At 48.0% G+C, this 27710-nt stretch overlaps 2 protein-coding genes across 3 annotated transcripts in view; both read right to left on the reverse strand.

Annotated features, from left to right (window-relative positions):
• Window positions 1-19808, reverse strand: part of LOC141929624 (hydrocephalus-inducing protein homolog) — a 107089-nt gene extending 87281 nt beyond the window's left edge. Inside the window, 7 exon segments of the mRNA XM_074839357.1 lie at window positions 6931-7018; window positions 7021-7126; window positions 13970-14086; window positions 14304-14315; window positions 17730-17849; window positions 19501-19715; window positions 19757-19808. Coding sequence (XP_074695458.1) covers window positions 6931-7018; window positions 7021-7126; window positions 13970-14086; window positions 14304-14315; window positions 17730-17849; window positions 19501-19715; window positions 19757-19808 — 710 coding nt within the window.
• Window positions 19589-27710, reverse strand: part of CMTR2 (cap methyltransferase 2) — a 37673-nt gene continuing 29551 nt past the window's right edge. The window contains exons 3-5 of one of the 2 annotated variants that reach the window (XR_012625162.1): window positions 24686-24856; window positions 23376-23454; window positions 19589-19626 (exon numbers count right to left, since the gene is read on the reverse strand). The gene's annotated coding sequence lies outside the window, so the exon portion shown is untranslated. Of the gene's footprint in view, window positions 19627-19653; window positions 19757-23375; window positions 23455-24685; window positions 24857-27710 lie in introns of those variants that run through there. The other variant, XR_012625163.1, reaches the window with a different exon arrangement.

The following is a 27710-nucleotide window of genomic DNA, read 5'->3' on the forward strand; positions in this document are numbered from 1 at the left end:
TGCTTTGCTGGTGGTCAATTTGTCACCTTAAAAACATGTTCTGGAGAGTTTTACCATGATTAGAGAATGCAACACACACAAAAATAATGAGAACAACTGGAGCCATGCGCAAGCTGAACTTTGTTCGTGTAAGTAGTGACAGCTGATGAAATTGCTGGAGTTTCTGCTCATTAAGGAGATCTTGCTGCAGTTAGGGGCCTGACCTGTTCCCATTACAGTTAGTGAATACTGCTACCGAAGCACTAGGCCTGCAATGTTTATGTGCTGGACCTGAGGCTTTGGAGAGAGAGGAGGAAAGACAAGGCACCACCAGCCTCAGAACTGGATGGCTCTATGTGGTCCTGCATCCCCACTGATGGTTATGCCAGGACTGCTGCAGGTGTCTGCGGCTGCTTGGGTGGGAAAGGCACAGGTTTTGTTTTTTTCCCTTTTCTTTTGCCAGAGATGTTGCCAGAACAGAAAAGCTGCTAGTTAAGGGGGATCCCAGACAACACTTCAGAACTACCTCCCATCCCACCACCTTCCTACTCCTTCCCCATGTCTACATACTCCTGCCCTCAGATGGATGGGATGGGAATAACACTCCTGGGGGTGACTTCAGGGGATGCCTGAGAAAGAAGATATCTTCATGTTTTCAAATTATCAGAAGAGGAGGATCCAACCAAGTTCAGGACTCACTTCTCAGGACTGAGAAACGGAGCACAAATCAGATGCTGCATGTCCTACATCCCACCCCATGCTGTACCCACAAGACAACTCTCTTACTGCTCTAGCAGGAGATCGTTATCCCTCTCCAAGACCCAAAGATGCAAGATCCATGGTTAAACTTAACTCCCCTGAATTTCAGTCAACATCACTAAGCTGTTGCCTGGAGCCTACAGATAAGAAGAGATGCTAAGGAGACATCCCTGATACACAGTAATAGCCAAACGAAAACCACTGCCAAGAGATGAAGCTGGAGGGCTAAACTTTGGCTTTTTATCCATTAATTGTGAGCTGCTCTTTAAGATAATTTTCAGCCTGTTAGATCTACCCTTTTAATAAATCACTACTGCTCCTGAAAGACAGAAAAGATAAGGTTTGGAGGTTTTTTAATAGCTCGTTTTCTTCTGACGTGCTTTTTAACTATGTCCATTTGCATGTTTGCTTTGTTGTACAACATCTAAACTTTCACAGGTCCAGATCCCCCAATGGCACCTTGCAATCCCCAGCTTGTATAAACTTATCTAGCCACACCAATTTAGAAGAGACCTGCCCATCAGTACTTGCTGAGATCTTGCCTGTTATTGCCCTTCAGAAAGAAAGCAACACTAGATTCATAAGCAATTTCATAATGATATATTTTGGCATTTACATCTTGCTTACTTTTACCAGGCAACAGCTCCCCATCTTGACAGAGTTGGGCAAAAGTTATGTCCTGTGATGATACCAAGGGTCAAATACTCCTGACGTAACTGAGAAACACGACTGACAAGTGAACAAAGCTGGCAGTTCTGTGGCTCAGGCTCCCAAACCACCATGCCACCTTTCCTCCTGCAACCACACCTTTGGTAAATGCAGCGTGCAAGGAGGATGCAACATACTTCAAGTGCCATGGCATGTTTATCTTCTGCAACCAATCTTTCTTTGGTCTACTGGTGCCTTAATTTGCATTATAAAATCATTGGAGTTTGGGAGAATCGATTTCATTACAAGCTACCTTCAAACCCAAGACAGTAAAATTACTGGTGATTGAATTGCCTCATCTGTCCACTAGGATCTACTGCAGGAAAAAAAACAAAGTAATGGTATAACAGCCAAAGTCAAGCAGTGTAACTATTCCAGTAAACCCAGTCTGTCACGGTCAAAGCATCCAGAACTCCATCTCGGTGCTGAAAAATCCTGTGTGGAGTCAGCATCTCGCCAGCTCTCTATTTCCCTCTTCCACTGCAGCTAGGCTCTATTTTCATATCCTTGGATAGTCTTCGTACACCCTATGGTAACTCTCCAATCTCACGCCTCCATGTAGTGTACGGTACTACAGGAAGGGATGCAAGGGGGCTCGAGGCACTGTGCCTTGTAGGATCATTTCCTGAGCTTTCAGAGCTTGGTGGGGACATTCCTAAATGGATCTTCTCTCGGACTGATCCCCTCTGGCCCCACAGCATGGCATAGCACAACGTTGGCAGTGTCAGGAAAAGGCAGAGCTGCACTGATCTGCTTCCAGACACCGTTTTCAACTTGAATGTACTGGAATGACATTTAGCTGTGAATGTCATGGAGCAGAAACTCATTATCCTACCTTAACAATGAGACAACAGGAAGAGACATTTTCTATTTATACTATTATTATTTTTTATTACCATGCTATGCAGTTAAGAGCTGGGTATGGACCTGCAGAGGGAGGAGAGGCACAAAGCCAGACTGCATAACGGGGAGTGCTTTGGTGGTTTGCTCCCTTCATGAAAAAGTGGTCAAAACGCAGCCATGTTTCTGGTAGAAACCATGGCAAGGGAGAGCTCCAAACAGGAACAGCAGAAGGATGCTGAATTGGCCCCTGGATTCACTTAAGAGCTCTTTCCAGGAGGGAAATGCACAACAGAAAACATCGAAATCTTTAGATAAACAAGTAACAGGCAGGGAACGTCATCATGAAGTGACCAGATGTAAGAGCTGAGCTCTCAGTACTGACGGAGAGGAAAGGTTAGGATTGGAGATGGGCTGAAAAATGCACTGAAGGTGAAAGCAGACAGCTAATGCTTGATGCCACAGAGAAGGGAATCCAGAGAAAGGAAGCAAGGAAAAGCGATATGAGCAGCATGGTGGACTAGGAAATGGTGGCATCTGCAGCTGACTCTTGAATGGGCAAGAGCCTGAACTTGCTCAGGCCAGAAAAACAGAAGTTTAAATTGTATAGATAGAGAATAAAGGATACAGAGGTCACCTGATGGGTCTATAAGCTTAGGCAGATCTCTCATTCCCTTCTACCCCACTAATCACCCCCAGCAGCGCTACAGGCTTGGGGAGGAGTGGCTGGAGAGCTGCCAGTCAGAGAGGGACCTGGGGGGGTTGATTGACAACCGGCTGAACATGAGCCAGCAGTGTGCCCAGGTGGCCAAGAAGGCCAATGGCACCCTGGCTTGTGTCAGAAATAGAATGGCCAGCAGGGACAGGGAAGGGATCTTACCCCTGTACTCGGCACTGGTGAGGCCGCACCTCGATGAGTGGGTTCAGTTTTGGGCCCCTCACTCCAAAAAGGCCATTGAATGACTCGAGCGTGTCCAGAGAAGGGCAACGGAGCTGGTGAAGGGTCTGGAGCACAGGTCTGATGGGGAGCGGCTGAGGGAACTGGGGGGGTTTAGTCTGGAGAAGAGGAGGCTGAGGGGAGACCTCATGGCCCTCTGCAACTCCCTGAAAGGAGGGTGCAGAGAGGGGGGATGAGTCTCTTTAACCAAGTAATAAGCAACAGGACAAGAGGGAATGACCTCAAGTTGCGCCAGGGAAGGTTTAGACTAGATGTCAGGAAGTATTTCTTTCCAGAATGGGTTATTAGGCAGTGGAATGGGCTGCCCAGGGAGGTGGTGGAGTCCCCACCCCTGGAGGTGTTTAAGAGTCGGGTCAACATAGCGCTGAGGGATCTGGTGTAGATGGGAACTGGCAGTGTTAGGTTAATGGTTGGACTAGATGATCTTCAAGGTCTTTTCCAACCTAGTTGATTCTGTGATTCTGTGATCATCCTCCTCCTCCTCTCACATGCAAGCATGCTTCTACATATCGACACACACCAAAGCTGTTTTGCGATACTAAGACTGGCTTTAACAGAACACCACATCCTTAAGAATGGGAATAAGAAGAGACTAAAACAGTCCTGAATTTAAGTCTGTAAGGCTGGCACTCCTTCCCCCTAGCACCTATGCCATAACTCTTGATTACTGCATCTCATATATATACTTTAAGCTCTCCAGGACAGGGAACATAGCTCATTCATTTCCAAAGCACAGTTTTAAGTGTTCTGTGATAATAATTCATCATCAAGTTATTATGGAAGTCTTTCCAAAGAATTAGTGACATTAAGCTTCACTACCTCTGTTAATAACGATGCAGCTTTTGTTATAGCCTCTATAACAGGGAAATGAATCCCCTAACATTAGCAGAAGAATGGCCTCTCTTGTGAAAACCTCTGTAAAAATACTCCTACAAAGACAATGGCCAGCTAATGATCTGTGAGGCCTGTGGAGCGGTCTGTTGGTGTGATTCTCAAGCCAACTTGTCATGCCAGCTGGGAGGCCAATTCTCTTCTGCTGGGGTTGCTAGAACCACAGGGCTCACCTGGCAGCTCTGTGGTTGGAGTACAGGCAGTAAGGAACCAACCATTGATGGCTGCTATCAAGAGACTCAAGTCGTTAGTGCGAAAACTCACAGGTATGGTAGAGAAAAGAATCAAGAAAAGAGCTGGTGCAATGCAGTCAGGATATGTCACTCCATATGGTCCCCCAGCGCTGGCTGGAATAACCACTCCTGGCACACTATGGCCTCATCACATAGGGAGAACATGGTTGTTCTGGTCTTGGGCTGCAAGTGGACATCCTGACCTGCTCAAGGGGAGGGAACACACAATTCGGTGGAGGATACCAAACTGGGGGACACAGTCGATGCACTGGAGGGCTGGGCTGTTATTCAGAGGGACAATGGGCTGGAGAAATAGGCTGATGTGACCTTCACGTAGTTCAGGGATGGAAAATGTGAAATCCTGTATTTGGGGTGTGGAATAACCCCTAGTACAGAGTGGGCACTGATGGGACAGAAAACATTTCCACAGAAGAGGACCTTAGGGGCTGGAGCACATGACACACAGGGAGATGCTGAGATAAATGGGTTTGTACAGTCTTGAGAAGGAAAGATGAAAGCTGATCTTACTTGATCTTACTTACTTGTTGTGGTACTTGCAAGCCTGATCCAACTTTGACACTGGTCTTTGCTTCAAGCAGTGTGTTTGCTCAGATGATCTCCAGAGGTCCCTTCCAACCAAAGTTATTCTATGATTTTATCTTCTAAATCAGCCCAATTCCATTTCACATATTCCCCAAATCTCTCATATTTCCTATACATCTTGCGTATATGTGTAGGCAGATGGTAGATAGACAGGCTTTAGAACTCAACCTTTAAAGAAAGTTCCCAGTGAAGAATTCATTATGACGTATTGCTGAATACTTAAAGCAAAAAAAATAAAAGAGAGCAGAAACTTCAGAGTATTTAAAAAGAAATCTGAGAGAAAGTCAGGGCAACTTAATTAGAATAAAATGCTGCTTATATTCAAAGATTTAAATCATCTGTTTGAAATTTCAAACTGGCTTTCAAAAGTTCATAATGAAATGGAAGAGATGACAGATGCCCTCAGCTGACGATGGAAATCATATCAGCTTTCAATCTCTGTACACATGCAACCCAGTTATTCAGAATATTCTTTGGTGTAGTTTGAAATAAAACGTTTGCAGTGCTTCCCATTTCTTTATTGCAAATCAGGACTGAAATATTTAATTGCTGAAGTTCAGAAACTCTTCAAATCCATATCATGCAGGATTCCACATGTGCTGTATCACTCAATAGAAGAGTTGGAAATTACATTGCAGAAAGATGCTAGATTTCATTGAGTATTTATTTTGGTGGTGACATCTAGATCTGGAGATCCCAGAGAAAAACCGTGCAGTGATTTGCAAGTTCCTGCCTAAGTGTTTCCCCAGTGAGAAGAAGCAGCCTGCTTAAATAGCTTTGCCAGGCTTTGGTGGAAGCTCCTCTTGAACCCTCATGTTTCACAGGAGGAAAGTAAAAAGTTGTCTTTTGAGCCCTGTTTTCCTGGGGAAGAAGTTGAAGCAACTCAGGTGCACCAAGTCAGACAGCAGGTCTTTGCTGCATTCTTGACCTCAGACCTCTGGGACCAAGCAACTCACAACTAATTACCCACCAAATGAACCAATTTCCTTGCAGCTGTGGTGTCAAAAAGACATTACCCTCTCCCATTCAGCAAACTGGAAAACCAGTGACTGTCTTCTGAGACAAAAAGGAGCAGTACAGGCTGTCCACAACACAACTCATGTCAGGCATTTGATTAGGGGACCACCACGTGCTCGCAGCCTCCCAGAGAATGGGTGTCTTTGGCCAACACTGGTATGTAACCATTTCAGAAGGTATTCATGATCAGGAGGTTGCAAGCTGGATACTTACATATTCGAGCACTCTCCAGGAAATCTGGGAGAGATAAAACTCTAGAAGAAAAGGCCCCCAACCCATGCACCAGACACTTGCTGCATCTTTTGCCTGTGCCCTCATTAGCATGCTGCTTTGGGACTGTGGTGCAGTTTTGAAGCCAGTGTCGGCTCATCTCCACTTAAGGGCTCATTCTACTTAGTATTTGGTCCCAGGGACCAGACCAAACCTACCAGATAACAAAGTTCCTGGACCACACAGTGTTCTTCTCAGGGCCTCAATACCAATTGCTTTGATCTACGATCTCTAATTGCACTTGCTAATGTAGACACAGCTGCTGATAAATTCTTAAATGTCTCTCTCACCAGCTCTCAGCTCGCCCATTTCCGAACACCACGTTGGGTCTACAGGAACCGAGCTCCTAGAGCTGTTGCCTGCCTGCCATGCAGCATCTTACACAGCCCAAGCTGCCTTCCTGTGTTTGCTCTTTCAATCTAACAGAATCAGTCTTGCAAGACGCTGTGGTGGAGACACCCCTGCAGTACCAAACCTCGCCGCAGCACGCAGAGTTTTATCAAAGGTTGCATCTTGCTTAAAACACTATAAGCAACAGCAAAACCCACGTGTCCTGCCCATTTTCAGCTACGGCTGCAATACAGCAACTCAGATGCTGTTCCTTGTTGTTAACGTTTACCAACCCTGTTATCATGCAACAGTGTTTTGCACAAAGAAGACAAGCTCCTTTACCTCTCAGTGCTGATGCGGTAGCGAGCCTCCCGGTTCCCGATGTTGCAAACCAGCAGAGTTTTCTGGGAGCTGTACTTGACTGGACAGAGAAGTTCAGCTGGTCAGGGAAGTCCAGGATAGCTCGGGCACCTATAGCTCGGATTAGCACAATAAACTTTTCCCTTTCTGTGATGCAGGTGAGCTGGTGGAAATAATCCTGCAGGGAAAGAAAACATCTCAGCGCAGTGCATTCAGTACCATCCCACAGCAGAAGAAAAACTGCTGTTTTCTATGACTCTAACAGCAGCATCCAATAATGTCATAGTACTTTTTACCTTAATGGCCTTTCATTCCTGTAGCATGACTTGAACAGGGCTGTTAACTTGCAAAGAAGAAACAACACCATTGATTCACCTGCTTTCACAGCAAGCTGGCAGAACCAGACAAAATTATCTGATACTTTGATTCAGAGGCACCAAAATAGAGCAATTTCATGGAAGGGATTACAGCAGTAACAAGAACCCGCTTCGATCACCACTGCAGATGATCAAAGGGCCCACCAAGAACTCAGTTGTGCCACAGCACTGACTCCAATCCCAGCACCCTGGTGACCTCACTGACGCTGGCCAGGGGATGCTCAGGTGCAGTTTCAAAAGGACTTTGCCACATGAGCGATCAACACTCAGTCTGCAGTGAAATACTTCACAAGCTGGACACAGTAATTATTTTAATGTCAGGTGAGCGTAGGGTACCTGTGTATTTCCCACCCCTTCCCAGAGCATTATAGGGACAAGGCTGGGGACACACACCCTTAAAAAGCTATCTGATCCATCTCCCCACCCCAGAACTGGCTCAGCTCTACACCCAAACTATTCTTGCAAGATGTTTGACAAGTATTTAAAAGCACTAACAATGCCACCCATGCCCTCAGCAGCCTTTTCCAGCTTTACCCTAGATTTAAGAGTTCTTCCTGTGTCTAATCTCAATTTCCCTTTAGAGCTCACCTAGCCTCAGGGGACGTATGAAAAAGCTTTGCTTCCTCTCTGCTGCAGAGCTGATGCCTTATTAGCATGCCTACCTGAGGCAGGTGGTAGCAGGAGCTGCAAATGGGAGACACTGGGACAGCCCTGCCAGAGCAAACTCAGCTGTGCTATTCCCCCTCATTGGCTCGTTCACAAAAGAGCCAGACAGTCCCCCCCAGCTGTCTGGCATTTAGCAGCAGGGAGGCAAATCAAATCATCAAAATCATTTTACTGTAGGGAGGAGCAGATCCATCTCCAGATGGACGTGTGGCATCGCAGGGCTGCAAGTATCCCCTTGCCCCTGCTGAAATCACTGGTAAAACTGTTGCAGCAGGGCCAGGAGCCATCACCTCCAGCAGCTCTCTTATCGATGAATTGATAAAAGCTCTGCATCTTATCACTCACTTGCTGTCCTGATCTTTTTTCCTGGGTGCTTTTAAGTTGTTTGATATTTTTATCATTGTTGAAGCAGCAAGCAGACAAATTGATTTAGGAATTGCACACAACAAACTCTCTTAACCAGAACAGATTCAGATTCCTCTGTGCTTGGGCTTTCCTGCTCTCCCACACCCGCCCCCCTCCAAGCCTGGAAGGGCCCTAAGGCAGCCAGAGGAGACACAGACACAGAGCTACTGCTTTAACCCAACAACTAACACCCAGCGCTACCCACCAGCTGGGGTTTAAGGTTGCTGTAACAGATGCGGTCACAGCCAAGATGTAAAAAGAACAAAGAAGGATCTTTTCCTCTAGACATATCAAATATTCACACTGGACCTTGCAGAAGGGCTTTTGTGTCTCATATTTGGAAGGTAAAATAGCAGGAAGGGAACTGCAGCAAACGACCTACAGAATTGAGTATCACATTTCAGGAGGGCGTTTCATCTTCAGCAAGTCTTTCTGAATTAGCAATTTTGTACTCAATCCTGCAGCCTAAGCCATCTAAAATAAAAAGGTATGGGCAGCCCAAGTGAATTTAAAGCACCTACTATCTGGGTACTTCACATCCTGGACTGTTTAGATCCTCAGAAACTGCATTAGCAAATGAAGAATGCTATTTACTTTTTTTTTTTTGTTCCTTTGGCCACACTGCTCTAACAAAGGGACTGTAAAGCCACTTGAAAGCTGCCTGCCTTGCTAAGTCTTGGCATGCCATATTTACTTATCTCTCCCTTCCAGATGCCAGGTAGACAGAGGAGGATGCAAGGAGTTCAGATCAGCAGAGGGATAAAGAAAAAAGAAACTTCAACAATTGGAGGTATTTAAGGGAAATACCAGGAAACCATTTTCAAGTCACTGTCATTGCTAAGGAGCAAGTGGATCCACAGCAATGTAAATGAGAGCCCAAGGAATAAATGCCTCCCCCAGGTGTAATCCCCCCAAAAGCAAGCACTTGCCACCTTCCCAGCTCTGCTGCTGGGAAGGGGCACTGGGACTGCCTGCACTGGGAAAGGGACTTCTCCAGGTACACGAAGGCAAGGCTAAAGCAACAGGGATTTGGCCTCACAGAGACAACCATGACCTTGAGAGAGAAAGTTGCCTCTCACCATTCATGCACACGCACGTTGCGTGCTGAGCCCCTTCTCCGGGGACGCTGCCTCCTGTACAAGGCTGGACTCACAGCTCTGCAGTGCCCTGACCCTTCAGCCACACTCTGTCACCCACCAGAATGGGACCTTGCACCAAGCTGAACGCAGCCTCAGGCCAAACGGGGGGAAAGCCAAGGGAAGAGGGGTGCTAGACAGAAGCTGGCTGTTCAGGCTGCTGTGAACCCACAGTCCCGTGAGCTTTTGCAAGCTGAATCACCCTCCCTCGGGAGGAGATAGAGGCTGCAGTTCTCCACTGCAGCACTGCCCTGCGTTACCAGCTCGGCTAGGCACTTGCTTACAGTCTGCGGGTACAGCTGGAACCAGTTTACAGCCTTGTTTTACTTCACAACTGCAAACCCTTAGAGTGTTTCAAATCAGGTTTCTAAATGCCTGGGTGAGAGAGGGGTTGCATCACTTCTATGCTTTAAAGATTGTTTTTAGACCCACCAGTTTCAGGCTACAGATTTTCATGAAAATACAACTTCATCCTTCCTACAACTCCTCTCCCAGTTTCAAGGAAAACACCTGTCACTGTACAATGGTTCTTCTTCTTTTATTCACCTTTGAGAAGCAAGAAGTTACAAGCTCTGGCCTGCAAAAGTATCCCCACTGGCATTTGAATTTGCACCCAATGAAATTAAAGAACTGCTTGTGGCTCAGAGATGGCATCTCAGGCTCTTTGCAAACTCAGGCTAACATTAATTACTGTCACAGCGACACCAACCTTAAGTGCCCAGTACACCAGCAAACACAGATGTTGGTTTTGCTACATAACCAATCCTAAATACTTCACTGAATTCCTCGCAGCAGACAACTGCAAAGAAGAGATCCTTGGAGCACGAGGCAACGTAGCAAGTCAAGCAGGGAAAGCTCCCTGCTGAAACCAGGATATCATAGAGGCTGGGAAATAAGGGCCATGAAAAGAGAGGAGAGACTGGAGGGTGAAGACAGCTTCCCATGAGAAGGGGTGGCCCTTCTCCTGCCTCCCTCAGCCACCAATTCACAGGAGGCTTTGAAATCAGTCACTTTGCTCCAGGTTCATTTTGCACAGGGCCATTTGCCTTGATTTTCTGCCCCTTTCCTTCCCGCAAGAGTCATCTTAAAAGTGTACTTGGAATTGCTTCTGTGTGCTACCAAACATCTAACAGCGCCCGACTGAATTTTAAAGGAGTTAATTTCGGTAATGCAATAACTCATCAGCCTGTCATATTTCATATTAATCAATGAGCATTAATTCAGTCTCCACTGAGCATCAGTAATGAATTTGGCAAACGTTACAGACTGAACTTGTATTGCTTGAAAATATTGTATTGCTACAGCAAAAAGAGCGAGAGGACAAAACAGAATAAGCTGTGCTATGTTTTCATAGGCTTCTTGCTTCCTTCTTCCTTTAAGGTAACCTATTAATAAGCCCAAAGGACACACAAATGTATTCCTGTCTGTTTATTTGCCAGTCACTTCCACAATGGTTTCCAATTCGGTGGAGACTGTCAGTCCATAATGCAAGGACACCTGGAACACAGGGTGGCACGAGAACACCCACATTGTACAACTGAAGCCCTAAACCAGAAATGTGTACATCAGAAGCAGCAAGAGTAACTAATTGGAAATGTTGCCCAACAGAAAAATTAGCATTTCGTATTTCCAACGCAAGTGCCAGTAAACAAAGAGACATGTCAGCTATTTATCTACTTTCTGACAGTCCGATCATGTGGCACATTCCCAAATGACTGCAAGACAATAGGAAACTGCTCATTTTTCAAGCAAGGGCTACATGGCACGTGGCATTTCAGCCACTAACAACTCACATGGTCCTTTTATTTAGGGCTTAGCAGCAATTTTACTCCCTCGAATCAGGAGTGACTTTGCTGAAGTCAGACTTACCCCAGGGAAGAACAGAGAATTATATAAACCAACTCCACAGCAGGAGGACTGCCCAGCCCTGGCAGAGGGGTTTGTACCTGCGTCCCAGCTCACTGGGTGATCCACCATCCCTGCAGATGATGGAGCAGCAGAGGGGCAGAGGCTGTTCAAAGGCAGCACTCGTCAGCCTTCCACAACTAACACACAGGTATTCTGCGTGCAAGCCACTGCAAGCCCAACGCAGGTGGCTCTACAGAACCATTTCTCAAAGCCTCTTTGCTAAGGGGTTTTCAAGGTGCCGTGCACCTCCTGACTGCGCTATTGATGCATTTCTAGCTGAGCTACAGCACTCTGGTACTTCGCTGACTCACACTCCATCAAGTACGAGACAAAACGTTCGATTCGTACAAAATTCTGACTCTGCTGTATAAATCCCCACGTGCTCCTCGCTGAGCAGCATGCACCCCTCTGCCCATGCCCTGCACAACCCCCAGTGCAGCAGAAACCACCGGAGTGTCACTGGAGCTGTGCAGAGGACCTCTCGCTGGCAGAGCTCCCTGCTCCATACACTCACCAGTTCAAGGGCAAGACAAGGGACAAAGTATTGGACATCGGTGTTCTTGAGGGTTCTCTTGTCCTACTTGTATCTGTGGTGATGTTCACGTGTTGCTCTGCTGCCTCTCTAAACTTAAAGAGCAGCACTTTGCCCTTCACGGGCACCAATTTACCTCTCCCACCCCCAAAATGAACACTAATTAATATGAATAAATCACATTTTGAAGGCACCAGTGTACTTTGCAAAGCCTACCTCAATGAGATTAAGCTCTTGTGTCACTCGGGTAGTTTGGAGAACTGCCCTAGGCCAACATAATTTTAACCCTAAATATTAATGATGTTAAATAATTTCTCAGGCCCTCCAAGGGAACAGATTATTTCACAAGCATGGGGAACTAGGGACCACAGGGCATTTCCTCTTCAGTTTTCTATATCCATGCTGTTTGAGGATAGGACAAAGTGTTAAACTAAATCTAAGCAGCAAGTGAAAGATGAAAAAGCAGGTATGCCCAAAGAGATCTTGCATCTCTGGCTGGGTGCAGAAAGATCTGCTGGCTCAAAGCTATCCCCTAGCCTCACCTCTCCAACAAAGTCATGCGAAGAACAGTGCTAAGAGGTAGCAGGATGCTGGCAGAAAGAGTCAGCCTGCCTGTCCATGTTTCCCTGCAATGCTTCCTCCCTTCTATGCCAGGTATTAAATCCTACTGTACTAACGAGCCCCCAGATAACAGCATTGACCCTTCACATCACAGCACTGAGAATCAGACTTGCCAGGGCCACAGCACTGATGTGCAAACTTCTAAGCAAAAGCATGGCATGTTTGGCATGGAAGAGGTGCCAGCTGACAGAGCAACCACAGCAACATGCATGCAGACACAGCCACACCACAGGCTCTGGGTAATGTGTCTGCCTGCAGATTGTACCCGTCTGTTTATTCCTGTACATGCTCTTTCAAGCAAATGTCTCAAAGTCACCTGCAGCCCACCAACCTCCTGCCAAGTTAGGGACATCTAGAGCTCAGTGTGCCTGTGCCAGGCTGGCTCCCTGCCACGTGTACAGCACTCCCTCTGCCCCAGCCTCGCAGCTGGATCGCAGACAGACAAGTGTCCTCAGGGACAGCACAGCTGCAAGGCTTGAAAACAGAGGGTACGGAAAAGCATCATCTTTGCTCCAGCCCAGGGTGAGGCAGAGAAGTGGCTGCCAGATGGGAAACAGAAAAGCTCTCTGGATATATTTGTTCCTCTAGTATTTTCCATAATAATTAAACCCCTACCATTGGGTAGAGAGATGGCTAAACATCTTATCAACACCCCACCCTGCCATTTTCCTACTGTTCCATGTGCATCTCCCCTCGTGAACGCTCAAGAAAGCGCAGGGAAGGAAAGCACAGCCCGTCAGTCCCTGCTGCAGCAGCTAACAGCACCCTGCAGTGCCAAGAGGGGACCAGCTGCAGACTGCCTGGCCACAGCCTGGAGCAGACCCCACAGCAGGCTGTGGGCTATAACCAGTGGGCAACAAAAGTGATGACTTCAGACATAATGTTCCACTGTCTCACTACCGTGTCCAACACGCTAGGCATTAAGGTGACTCCAATTTTCAAAGGTGGTGGTCCTCACTCTGATCAGGCTCACTTCAGGTCCTCCAAATAACAGGTCACTTTTAAACACCTTTGTATCTATAATTAGTGGAGCAAACCCACAATCACACAGCAATGGACAGATACCAGAAATCAACACCCCGGGAGGCCGCCCCACCACAGATGGCAGACTCTCTTATCTCTGAAACCAACAGACATGACATTAAATGTTCCATCACTGAAGCACAAAACCAATCTGAAACATGTAAGAGCCTCCAGCCTATGAGAGTACAATCTTCACCATGGGGAAAGAGTTTCCCCCCAGTTCTAGATCCAGAGCAACCCCGCCAGAACCAGGACAGTTCCTCAAAACCCACACCAGATGCCCTATTCTGAATCCAGCCCTGCAGGTTCTGCTTCCACTGAAGGCACCAACCTCTCTGAACCTCCAGTCTCACCATGTTCTCCTCAGGGGTGAACAGGACGTGGAAAGTTGAACACATGCCAGGTGCTACCTTACAGCACACATCACTGGGGCTGATCAGCTTGAAGTAAGGTGTCTCCAAGACAACCTTCTGGACATTAGGAAAAAATGTTTCCCAGAAAGAGTGGTCAGACAGTGGAATAGGCTGCCAGGGAGGGGGTGGAGTCACCATCCCTGGGTGTGTTTAAGGGTCGTTTGGATGAGCTGTTGGGGCATATGGTGTAGGGGAGAACTTTGTAGAGTAGGGCTGAGGGTTGGACTCGATGACCCCAAGGGTCTTTTCCAACCTGAATGATTCTGTGATTCACCAGTCGAGGAACCTGCAGAAAGACAGGAAACTATGATTTTGCCACTCATATGGAAACATGAGGAGAAAATACCTGGCCAGGCCCTGGAGACATCCTTCCTTAACCACCTTTCCAAAGCACTTCTAGCTTTTGAGGTACATGCACCTAATACACAAGGATGGACTTGAATCCATCCTGCCAGGGCAAAACAGCTCTAGGCCAGAGGCAGTAGGGCAATGCCCTGCTGTGAAGGAATCACCGAGCAGGTGAGACACCAGCAGTATGGAGAGATAATACCTGAATCAACTCATCTACATACTCAACCAGCCCAAAGAACCTGCTGGCTTCTGCCTGCACACACCCATGCAGTCATGTCTCTGGAGGGAGATCTGAAGGCAAAACGATAGGTGTTCTACCAGGGGAAGGAAGAAATTCACTTCTAACATACTGGGTTTGAGTGGAGCAGTCAAGCTGCAGTGCTACAGTCATGCAGGCAGACCAGCAAGAGAAGGAGACCACAGACATTGTGCCCTTATTGGGAATAAAAGCAAACCTGAAGAGCAAAAAGAGGAACATAGGAAGACAAAAGAGACAAGAAACAAGGAGACAGCTAAGGGAATTTAAAGGGGGCTGAAAGAAGCAAGGGAGAAGCCCAATACACTACAAGGAAAGGCTGATACAGAAGATGAGAGCAGACAACTTGCCAAAATGATGGAAAGCCAGACGACCCCCCAGGCTGTGCCTATCAATTATGGGCTTCAAAGGCATTTTCTGCCTCGAGATACATGACCAGCACTGACTCACAGTGTGGTTTCATTATTAAAAGCCACTCTCAGCTCTCTGGAGGCTCTTGCTGCCTGGTGCCTGCAGCCAGGCAGCTGCCAGTGCAGGCAAGGCACATTTCTGGGTATTCTTCCCCACACCCAGGAGTCCAGGCAGGCACCCTGCTGCAAGTTTCTGCCTTCTGGGATACCACAAGCACAGAGACAGCAAATAGGTGTTTTCTAGCACACTGCTATCAACCCCCCAGCACCAAATCTCATCTCAGAAAGCCTAAAATGGGCAATTTTGACTGACAGACAGCTTCGCTGATAAACAACAAACCCACGTGAGGCTTGGCAAAAATCAAGGTTCATTCTTCACCACCCACTCGAGCCGGATAACCCATGGCCAAGGCAGTCCTGAAGTCTCCAAAAGCCCTTTGCTCCCAGCAGTGCCCTGGGACAGTGAGTTCCAGGAGCCAATTTCACACTGCAGACAAACATTTTGGTCACCAAGTCCCTTGGGAGATGAGCACGCGTGGCTAAGACCTTCAGCAAAAGCCACCCAGAACATCGCTGAGGGTGGTGAGGAGCAGCTTGAAGACAGAAAAGCGATTTTACAACACACAGGTAAGAGCAGTAACTATACAGCAAAGCACTTCTGTATTTGAATGATTACAGAGCCTCTGTTTGGAATATACTTCGCTGTTAGCTGGATTTTTATGGAGCAGACAACCTCAGGTTACCATGCAATATAGGTCAGTATGATCCAGAGTAATCTGTGAAACTGGTCACAAAACTTTGAGACAGAGTACAATGTTGCTGGAGATCACCAAAAGCCAACAGGATTAGAATATAACCACCTCTCTTGGGATTATCACCTCTGTCTTTGTGTATTTAAACATGCCAAGGATTTTCCTTAGAGCTCAGCTTACTTTTACACCAAGAGCTGTCCAATGGTTGAGGTCTTACTAGCTTCAAAACTAATTCATTTTGGAAAAAATCAACAGCTCACACATTGCCTCCCCTTTACAGGGCATACAAATCCCAAGGTGCAGCTGTACAAGTTTATTATTTTTCAGTGGGAATGGCAGAAATGTTGATGCAGATGTTCTTTTCCACTTGAGGAAGCATGAATAGAGCAAATTAACTGTTTGCCTGTTGGCTGGTACTTGGCAATGACAAATATTTTGAAGTGCTGCCTGGATAATGGAACAGCTGAAGCCAAAAGACTTAATGGGAACAAAGCAGAGCTGTAGGAAAAAAGAGAAACTGAGGCACATTTTAATCAGGAAAGAGGATACCTACAGCAAAGAGTGCCCAGAATCAGCGTGGACCCCATGAATGGTATCCCTTGGACAGGGGCACCCATGCTGCCTCAATATTCCCAAGCTAAAGGCCAGGCCAGGCACGGCTCAGTATTCTCCAGGAATAACTGAGGGACCACCCTGCAACTTTCTTTGCCAAAGGGTCTTCCATTTTCAACCATGTCCCTGTCAAAACCCATTATCTCAGAATATACTCTGACTTCTCTTGCTGTTCCCCCACCTGCAACGTGCCCTGACAGCTTTTTTTGTCCACTTGTTTGTTTTCCAACAGGTAGATTTGGAGGGGGGGTTAATTCACGTGCTCTCATGTACACTTCCCTCTGCCCATCCTGCCCCCCTCTCACGTACACATCTTACTCTTCATTACAGAACTGTATCTTTAATTACACCTTTCTTCTTCTGAACTTTCTCTGCTTCCAGCACACTTACTCTTACGTGCCAAGAGAAACCCTTGCGTGTACAATGTTCTCTCCCAGAGCACCTTCTCAGCTCCTTTCCTCCCTCCTGTCTTTTCCCACCAGCTTGCTCTTGGCACATGCCTCGTTCAAGTAAACGTTTCCCCTGCTGAAATTCAAAAGGTCTCAATTTTCCTCTTTACAGTGCAACAACATTGCTGACATTTTTCAACTTTTCCCTTCTCAACTTTCCTGGGAAATCTCAATATGATCTCAATTCTTTCAAGTCAAGGTGGAGACCTTCAAGAGCACATTACTCTGGATGTGCTGTGGTTCTCCGAAGGGAAAGCAGAGAGCCATGTTGTCTTAGAAAAACCTGAGCAGAACTGCATTAAGCTTAGCAGGAGCCTAAAGTGGCACCTAAAGGCCTCCCACTGCTTCTGCTAAATCAGTCCATTTCCCCTGCTGCTTCAAAACACCTTTCCTGGAGTGCTAATGCCACTAACCATAATTTCCTCCAGCATAAAGTGGAGAAGGCTCAACCCCTGGGCTTTGACAGTGAGCTGCACAGAGGCAGCTAAACAGGCTGGGAGAGGCAGAGGTGCCCTGCCAGAAACCGAGATTAACCAGGGAGCCACCAGCACATGGTGCAGACTCAAGGTAAAGCAGGAGAGAAGGTAAGAACTGTACAACCCTCAACATTCCCATCAATCCAGGGCTTTCAAGGGGAAGGACGCTGACTAGAAAAGCTCCTTTACGTTAGATACCACCAATGCGTGGCCAAAATCAGGGGGAGAATCCCCAGCATGGGAAGATTTCCACCATCTTGCAAAATAAAGGTGGTGAGACATTTTATTCTGGATGTGCTGTGCTGCAGCAGATAACTTGCTATGCTGTAGCCACGTGAATTACACTGCTCTCCTCTTCCAGCACAGTGTTAAACCTCCACATCCCACCACTTACCTTGTCAGTGTTCCTCAGAGTCAGTGGCACTTCGTAGACCTCGAAGGGGACGTAGTTCTGAAATACCACCTCTGAAGGAAAAGACTGAAACAAGCTCTGTTCCAGGTCAACTGCTGAGGGCTGGAGAGGCAAGACAGAGCGGTGAGAAGAGGGTCAGCTGCTGGGAGAAAGATTCATGAATGAGAATCCTACACCGATCTCCAGTGGAGTACAGTCTCTTGGTGAGTACATCCGCGCAGCTCACACTAGGGAAACAGCCCCCCCACCTGTGCTCTGAGCTGATCAAAAGTTTCTGGACCACACTGAGCAGGCTCGAGCTAAGAAGCTCTTTTGGTAGGTGTTCCTCCAGGTTTCCTTCTCCGGAATGCAAGGCAGCGCTTACTGCCAGCAGAGCCCTGTGCTAAGGTGGTCACACAGCTCCAGAGCACTTCCTGGAAGAGCCACGAGCACTCATGGAGCAAGTGAAACACAAGAATTTACATGAGTCTCCATGGGAAACAATTTTGGGATGATCTTTACTCTGAGACAGAGAGACTGAGTCCCACACATCCCTAAGTATCTTTTTTGAGCCTAGAAAACAGTTAGAAGACAACACTACCAGAGGAGGTAAGGCTAAAAGGAAAGTAACACAGTAGTTGGGAAAAAGACAAAGGAGGTGAATGCTGGATAGTGATAAGGTTTAGCTCTTTTCTCAGCATTACTGGGCAACTTGAGTAAGACTGAACTTGGTATCTCCTTTTTCCACAGGCTTTAAATAGATGCTTTATTATATTCCATTATTGCCATTTCATTTAATACCACTGCAGAAGCGTGTCTGAAAATATACACAAACAGCAAATGTTCACAGAGCAGAGGCAATATTTTGAGAAAATTTCTCCCTGCTTTGTCTCCCCTCTCCCAGCTGCACTGTTCCCACTGAAAAGGCACAGGCAGGTCTCCTGCTTCTCCACAGAAGCCACACTCACACAGAAGCTCGTGCCTGCAGCACACTGCTAGTTATGTGTGCGCTCATCTGATGCGTTCCCAACCTCCCGTGCTGTCTAGGGTAATCCTTAACCAATTGGTTACAGGTCTCTTGCTGGCAATTTTCTGCTCAACAGCCTACCTCAGCAATCTACCCGTTTGGACTGTGTGCTATAGTGAGCAGTCCTGTAAGAAAAGCAGCTTTAAACATACATCTAACATTGATCCAGATAAAGCACATCCACTGCCCTCTGCCCAGGGTGATTCCCCTGTATATGGGGCAGCCTGCAAAATCTAACACCCTGTAAGGGTTCCAACCCAAAACATTAATGCACTTGGTTTTGTTAAATCTTGAGTAATTACTATAGGTCCTCAGCCTTCAAAGGCCAATGCTGCCACCATTGAGGGAGTCCTATGACCCCAAGCATTTGACAGTGGCTACACCAAAGCACGAGGTGGCTCTTTCACCAGGAGGATGGAAAATGGCAAGCTTGGCCCCTTGCAGCCTGTCCCAGCCTTCCCCCAGTATCGTGCTTCAGCAGTGGTAGCTGCACTCCAGCAAAACCCACCAACTTCAGCAGAGGTTATTTATATTGACTTAGCACAGCTCAGGACTTCCAACCTCTCACCGGGGAAAAACGTTCTACCTTTCCCCAGCAGAAGGAACTCCACCACCACCAGCAGTTTGAAAAGACAACAGGACTCAGTCACCGAGGTATTTAGATGAGCCGGAGGCACGTCTGTCACAAACACACACCCTCTTCAAATGTCACATCAAGCAGCAAGGAAAAGGGCAGGAAAAGGCTACCTTGTGATGGGAGGTTTCACTCATGTCTAGAAGCTGAATAATCCGGGGCCGCCTCATCTCCCGGGTGCTGGCCAGGCTCTGCTTGGTGGTAAGAGACATCTCCTTCAGGAAGGCAGAGGGAGTCAGCTGAAATGCAAACCACCAGCAAGAGCTACAGAAATGCCTTTGTGCAGAAAGGCTTTTCTTGTTCAAGTGCCACTGATGAATAATTTGTGATCACAGCCACTAGGATAGTCCTGGAAGTCCCATAAGTTACCTGCTGAAATATTTAACATCAGTAAATTAATGATATAGAGCGGAATACACATGCTCTAAGCAAGTGGCTCTGTCCCATTAGCTTCTCCTTCAGGACATGATGTGACATGTTTGGGTATTTCTGCTCTTTGGATATTTGTTCCCTCTAGTTTTGCTGGACGGAGCCAGAGACCTTTGAAGAGAGCGGGGAGGAGTTATCAGCAATCCCCTAACTCCACCCTTGCACAGTGCTCACAACCAACACGCAGGTGGAGATGGCACTGCTGGGTGAGTCAGAGGAAAGCAGAAAAGCAGTGTTGTGCCAAGACTGAGGTGGAGAGGAATGGGTCCAAGTTTTTGTTATTTCTTTTCCATTAGCACTTGTTTTCTCTCTGTTCTGGCCTCACAGACCCCTCCACAGAAGGATACAGAGATGTCTCCTTGACAGAGCCTCAGCACTGGGTCACCTCCAGCGAAGGGAGCTCCAGCCAGCAAAGGGGACAGCTGTGGGTGGGAAGGAGGAATCGCCCTGAATCCACTGCTGTTTGCAGGGCTGCATCTGTGCTCCACACAGGATACAAGATACAATAAAATAACTGTTTTGGAAGCTATTCTATCTGGGACCAACCATGCTCTGCCAAGTCTCCAGGCAGAGTTTGAGCAGCCCACCTCATGCCCAGCTGCCCAGAGGTATAGTCAGGGCAGCACTGGCAGGTATGCCTACACAACAGAAGATGTTACTGCCACCACAGCAAAGAGGATGGAGGGAAGCACATGTTTGTGCTTCAGCTACTCCAGTGCAACGCCCAGTGCATTTCTTTAACTTGGCTCCACTGGCACATTCAGGCAAGACCCTGGACTTTCCCTGAGACAGCACACAGTCCATCCCCCACTGCACCACGATAGGGGAGGTCAGGCCTTGCTGAGCTTTGCTCAAATCCTTCACCTTCGTGCCAAGGCCAGAGGTGCTTCTGCAACTAGAAAAATAGGATGGCTTGGCTGGCTGGGCAGAGCACAGTAGAAAACTGAAGTTGCATGAGATGGCAAACAAGAGCCCTTCCAAAGCAGGTATCTGGAGACTAATCCTTGCTTCACAGTCAGCATCACCGCTATTTCATTGAGAACTGTCCAGGACACCTCCAACCCGGAGCCTTGGGCAAATGCCATGGGACTGCAAAGTGGGAAATAATTACCTGAAAAGAACATGTCATCTATTCATCTTCCCCACACTTCCTCTCAAACAAAAAGGCTTCTGCCTAAATAACCAGGCCTGAGAAGACCCGTAGTCATTAATGCAGCTTACCTGGGCGGCTGTGCATTGTGTCCCCGGGTCACAGCAGCCTTCGGGCAGGGCTCACCCTGTGCCACAGGGGAATGCCTGGTTGTCAGTGTACAGTCTCTTCCAAGGACTGAGCAACAAAATACAAGTGCATGCAACAAAAAAGTCACCCCTGGTATGCAGCAGGAGGGCAACTACATCAGCACACATAGCAACACGGTTCATCCCTGCGGAAATTCCGAATGACAGCACTGAAGAGGTCACCGCTTGCTGAGAGCACCCCAGGACAGTCTGCAGGTGCTAACTTCAGCCACCCAGGCTGGAGCAGCCCAGCACCCGCGGGGCCCCAGCTCTGTCCCTGCCTCAGACAGGCTCCTCAGCCTCCCTGCAGCGCCCGTCGCTCGAGGCAGAGCCTGGGTAACCCCTGCAAAACCTGCTCCCAGCCTGGAGGGAGGCAAAGCCCCTTGGCCAGGGCCTGAAACACCCAGGCAAAACCCTCCTTGGCAGCAGGGAAGAGCAGACGCAGCCCTGTGAACACGGAGCTGCAGAGACCCTGAGGATCAAGCAGAAGGGCACCGGTGCTCCCTGCAAAAAGCAGCTTTACTGGATTCTCTCGGCTTTTGCACGCAAAGCCCTTGGGGGGCTCCGGTGTTTTGCAAACACACACGTTCTGCCAAAGCTGCTTAATTTCTGATGGCAGGGAAGCTAAAAGGGACTTTGAGGGATAGGAATATACTGCATCCCCAGACAACCCCGTGGGGAGGTGTCACTGCAGGTGGATGCTACCAGCCAGACTGCTGGCAGCTGAGCAGAGGGAGGCCACAGCAGTTTGTCCTGTAGCTTCTTTACCATAACCATGGCTCTTGATGGCTACAGACACCAGGCAGTCCTGCCAAGCTGCCAGTTTGGAACAGCCATGGACCTGAAATTAAAATCAGTATGGGTGACTTGGATCCAAAGCTACTTTAGAAGCTGCACACACGGTTCAGAGTGACCTGAAGGACAGAGAAGACTGCAGCCACTGCTCTCGGACCCAGTCCTGGGCCTCACCATGCTTGGAGATGGAAAAGTCCTAAGACAGACCCCTCCTCTCACAGAGCTCTCTGCCCAGGTACACAGGTGCAGCTGAGACAGGGAAGTGGAGGGAGGACCAAATCTCTTCCAGGCTTCTTCCTGAGGACGGGGTTTATCAGTTCAAAGGCAGCTTGCAAGCCAGCCACAAAATGAAGCATCAGCCATCTCCCCCAGGGGAGACCCACGTTTTCAAAAAGAGAGCCCAGAAGCTGAATTTCACACCACCACAGATGCTCAGGACCATGGACTCAGAGGAGGCACGGGGTTTATATCGCTGCTCCCTCTCCATTCCTGGGGTTGTACATACCCATCTCTGCTCCCTCAGGGACCAACAAGCCCCTCTTCCCTTACCAACATTCTCTCTGCCTCATGAGCTCCCCTCTGTTTTCCTTCACAATATCCAACTGTCACCATTAGGTTCAGCTTGGAGCCATCATTCCCAATTCACACTTGGCTCTCAGTGGGCCGCCTGCGTTTCTAACTCCAAGAGGACACATGTCAAGCAGCACAGACTGCAGCTAGTCCCCAGGAGTGGAAAGGGGATCACACTGGCACACAGCCCAGCACAGAAGCAAGCCAGCCCCCTCAGCACTTCAGACAAGCCACCCTCCTCCATCCAAGCAGGGTCTGACCAAACCAGGCTGCTGGCCCTGCTCTCTTCAGAGGCACAGGGAACTGCTGGTTCATGCAGGGAGCTGCTCTACAGGGCTGAAAATCCTTCCCCCATCCCCTGGGAAACACTGTTTACACAGCTCTCATCCTCCTGCAGAAACAAATGAGCATACAGCCAAGAGCAACAGGCAGGCATGTGGCATTATTAACCTCTCTCTTGCTGCAGTGCCTGAAGGGCACAGAGCACCATCAGCCTGCGTCCCCCGACAGCCCTGCTGCAGGCTCCGAGACGAAACCCAACAACACGGGCACTGCCCAGCTTCTGAACACCAGGACCAGAGCCCCTGGGGGTTTGACACAGGCACATCAGAAACATCTTTCCTGGCATCAGTGCTGCACTCATCAGATCGAACCCACAGAGTAACTGGGCACATGTGGTGCCTTGCAGAGGACACGGAGCTGCAGCAAAGGCAAAGACAAGGGCTGCAGTGAGGCCCCGGGAGCGCAGGGAAGTGCTGGCACAGTTTACACCATCAGATGGGAGTATTCCCTACCCCCATTTTAACCCATGAAGGAAGAGCTCCAGCACTCAAAGAAAGGACTGACTGCAACACTCAAACTGGTTTAGACGCTATCAAAACATTTCCTACCAAATAACTGCAGTGAGATCACTTACCCAACGGCAACCTCATGAAGTCCCAAATAGGCAGCCCATAATCCTCTTTAATCCAAGCAGGATTGGTACTTGTTTTCTTCTGAGAAGGAAGGAAAATAAAGTTGGCTCCTTCTAGACATGTTTCCCCTGCCTTCCTCTGAGCAATGCAATCCCACATTGCAGGGGAGAACATTGATTTTTTTGGTAGCACACACACCCCCCTCAATGCACAGTCCTGGGTTTGCTTTCTCCCTTTTTATTCCCATGTTTGGAATCAATTTTTTTCCTCACTTTTCTCTTTATTCTACATGTCACTTTCAAACCCTAAGGTGCTCCTCTACTCCTTTTCTAAATGAAGGCAATATCTCAAATGCCTACATTTTGGAGACCCTGACATTAGTGGTGCAGCCATGAAATCCAAAAAGAGCAAATTATTTTTTCCCCCACTGCTTTTTGAAACAAAGCAAAGTCCTTGGCCTCGACAAGTGTAATGCCTCCTAGGTTTTCTTTTTCCATAATACTATGAAACCATTTAATCCAGCCAGCTGTCTTTGTGTAAATGCAGAAGAAAGTTTACAAGCCTCAAGAAGTTATTCAGAGTTCAAGGGGAATCTCTGACATGGAGGCTAGCAAGACAGTAACTGAGGCTGTGACTGCCAGCAGACAATGCCACAGGAAGATGGGTAGATTTTGGATGGAGGTTCAGGCCTGACTCAGCAAGGTACTGATGTCTTTAGGCATCTCAGGCTAAACAAGCAAGTGAACAGATGTCAAGGGCACTGATCACCTACACAGTTACAGGATGGTTCCATAGTTGTTCCTGGGCTGACACTACCTTAATCCCAACTGTCTTGGCCTTGTGTTTCCTCTGGCAGCTAAAAACCACCTAAGTCCCCATGATAGTGAGGGCAGAAACAGGCTGCAGTACCAGCACACTGTAGGAGAAGGGCTTAGTGGCCTTTCACAGTCACAGAGGCAGAGCAGGCATCAGTCTCTCCTCCTCCACACCCAGCTCTTCTCTGCAACTGGCAGGGTCCTGCCAGGGCATTCTCCATCCCACCCAGTGCCATGGGGCACCACAGGCTGAGGAGCACCAGGCCCTCCTCTCCTCCACCCAAGGAGGATACAGAACCTCCTGCGGAGCCTAAGCACATGGCAGCTCTCTACTACTTGGCATCACACGCATTTAAAACTATGGCAATACCTGAGCACCCATAGCCCAGCAAGATCCTCCCATGGTCAGCTCCAAGGACCATGCTAAATGCCACAAGCAGCCCTTCCCTCCAACTTCTCCAGGCCAAGAAAAAAAACAAACAACTCATGTGCTTTACCTGGTCCACAACAGCTTGGTTGGCATTTGCAGCTTCTGGCATCACTTGGCAGCTCCATTTGCAACAGAACTGGTCTCCTTGGCTCCTGGCTTCACAGCAAGTCGGTCATCCAAAGCCCCAGCAGGTCCAGTACCTCTCCCGCAGGGCACTTTCAAACACCAACATCTGGTTCTGTGATTTGAAGCAAAGGAGAGGAAGATGAGAAAAAACAACAGCTGTAAGTGGGACACAGGGAAGGGACAAACCCAGCCCGTGACATGCATTTCAGCCTCAGCCCAGAGGAGCCCCAGGCACAGTCACAGAAGCTACAAAGCACCACAGCGTGTTCAGAAGCTGTGCTGGGAAAGGAGTAGCTTGCTTTATTCATCCTTTGTGAAGCACTGAAGGGTCAAGCTGGTCTCCTTGCCACTGCCAGGCCAGTGCCAAGAGATGCTGAGGCAGCCTGCAGGCACCAGCTCTGCTCGGTGAGGAACTTACAATGTAAACAAGCATCAAGGAAAAAAAGCAAAGCGGAATGTGGCTTTACCTGCTCTGGGCAGTTGCCTTCACAGGCCCAATACAACCATGCAACAGCCACAATTGCTGAGCCTGAACTCAAGCAAAATCCCAAAGCAATTGCTGGTTTGCTTAAGAAGGGACTACGGGATTAGTCAAATATTTGCATTTGTATCCAAAAGTTTTTTGCCAAAAAGACTGGGAGTTTTGTTAAAGAACAGCCCTGCAGGGACTGTCCTGGGCTGGAACCTGAGCCAGGGCTTTATGGTTTTTAAACAGGGCATCTAGTGCACCCCTTAAAAGAGCCTCTGCTCTCTGCCGTGGAGGTACTGTCAGACTCTACAGCTTTGACGTGATCAAGGTCTCCGTTCTGACTCCCAGCACATCACATTTTGGCCATGGGAGCAGAGGGGCAGATTTTCATTTTCCACATAGAGATTGTCCAAGCTGAACTGTTAAACCAGCTCCTCGGGTTCTTCCTTTGAACCTCTTCCCATCCTTCACACATCCCAAGAACTACCATGAATGAAAGAGCCAGTAACAAAATCAGCCCCAAACATCTCCTGGAGAGTCTCCTTGAGAGAAACTTTCCCACTCATGAAGAACCAGCTTTGTAATAAGCATATGGCCTCAAACATAGAGGGGAAACCCCTTCAAAACACAAAGCAGGAGTGGAGCCACTTGTGAAATTAGAGTGGTTGACCAAAAAAGCTGATTGGTCTGTGTAGGGAGCACCAAAGGCCTGAAAGAATGAATCTGTCAGGGCACTGATATCATGTAAAACAGCTGGGATTTTAGAAGACAAGACAGTAGCTACATTAAATTAAAGAAAAAACAGAAAACAAGAAAACCCCCAAAAATTAGGATAAAAAATTAAAAGATAGGCACCCCAGTGGGTCCAGAAAGAGCCAGGCTTGCATCTCAGTGACCATCAGCACAAGCATCTCTGAGTTTCAAGGCTCAGCGTTGCAGGACAGACCCACCCAACCCTGAGCTGTCAGCCTCACGGCAGAGCTTTTGTTTCCCATTACCAGGTCTGTTATAGGAGCAGCTCAGGAGGGTGCAGGTTTGATCTGAGCAACCTCTCTCTGCCAAGGATGAAAGCAAGGACCCGAGTACCCCATTTGTGACTTCCTCTCACATTGAAAAGTCTTCCTAGTGCACTGTGGCACCTGATCTCATTAAAAGGGAAGAGGGGGAGCAGATGGAAACAAAAAGCAGCTGTCAGCTGCCAACCACTGACCCCATCCGACTCCATCCCTCGCCCCACTGCAGCAGAAGCACAACTGGCTGCTCCTGGAAAGACAACAACAAGGCCAGCAGGAGACAAGGAGGATTTCAGGTGGGCAATAAACAGCAAGAGCAGATGACATCTTGGTAAATCAGAGCTCCTTATGTCAGAAAGAAATTCATTTGCAACCAGGAAAGGCAACATATGAGGACTGTGCCACGTCCAGGAACCGTTCGCTCCCTGCAAGCAGTGAGGAGTGGTGTGCTGGCTGGAACAGCCACGATGTCTCAAGTCTCTCCAGCATGTCTCTGCCTCCAGGTACCAGCAAAATCAGGAGCAAAGTCCCAGTACATGAGCTGGGGTCCCCAGCACGGCCTGCAGGAACCTCACACCCCTACCTCACAGCCTCTAGTTCAGGTATTCAAGCATTCTAGGAAGCCTCAGCAGACCTAGGTGACATCCTATAAGCAAGAGCATAAGAGAAGGTACATATATCCATCACCCTTCTTTTCAAGGTGTTTGTTTCATTCCTAATCCCCAGAACATCCTTCTTGGGCTCCACGGCAGACACAGCCCTGCAACTTTCCCTTACAAAGCAGCACAGGGACTCCCAGGGCAACAAGGCCACAGAGAAGAAACCTTCCCCATTTCCTCCTCCTCTTTCCCTTAGACAGAAAAAAAAAAAAATTCCCCCCCCTCACCAGAGGCAGGACATAAAATGGATCAAGGGAGACAATGAAGGTCACAAATTTGTCCTCATCTAACTACAGCTCTGCCAGGGACCAGGGAAGGTGTTTGATCCCACAGGGACTCAACTTTCCTACCCGCCAGACAAGTCCAGCAATACTTATTTGGGAAAAGGCGAAGGCACACGGGCTAGCAAACAACTCACATTCAACACAGTGCTGTGAAGACTATGGAGAGGCTTATCTATCCTCTCTCTGCAATCCGCTTCTCTCTCTAATGTCTGAGAAGCCCAGTGTTTTTAGCAACATATAGAATAAGCTTAGTAGAAAATGGAATTTTTTTACCAGACTAACTTGATGGGAACAAAAAGTATTACTGACAAGCCTTATCTTATCCGTATCCTTACAGCATGCTGGCCAGGTCAACATTCTTTAAAATATGTGCCTACAGCAGTCCTGAAAGGCAGGGGAAAAAAGGCATCTCAGCTTTGCGGATAGAACTGCGATGCAGATGACACTGCACAGGAAAATTAAGGTGTAAGTTTATCATGCATCAGCTGTTCTCCAGCTACTGCCTACAAGCAGGGTCCTGTCCCACAGAAGACACAAGGTG

This window comes from Strix aluco, chromosome 14 (genome assembly GCF_031877795.1).
Source record: "Strix aluco isolate bStrAlu1 chromosome 14, bStrAlu1.hap1, whole genome shotgun sequence".
Lineage (NCBI taxonomy): Eukaryota > Metazoa > Chordata > Aves > Strigiformes > Strigidae > Strix > Strix aluco.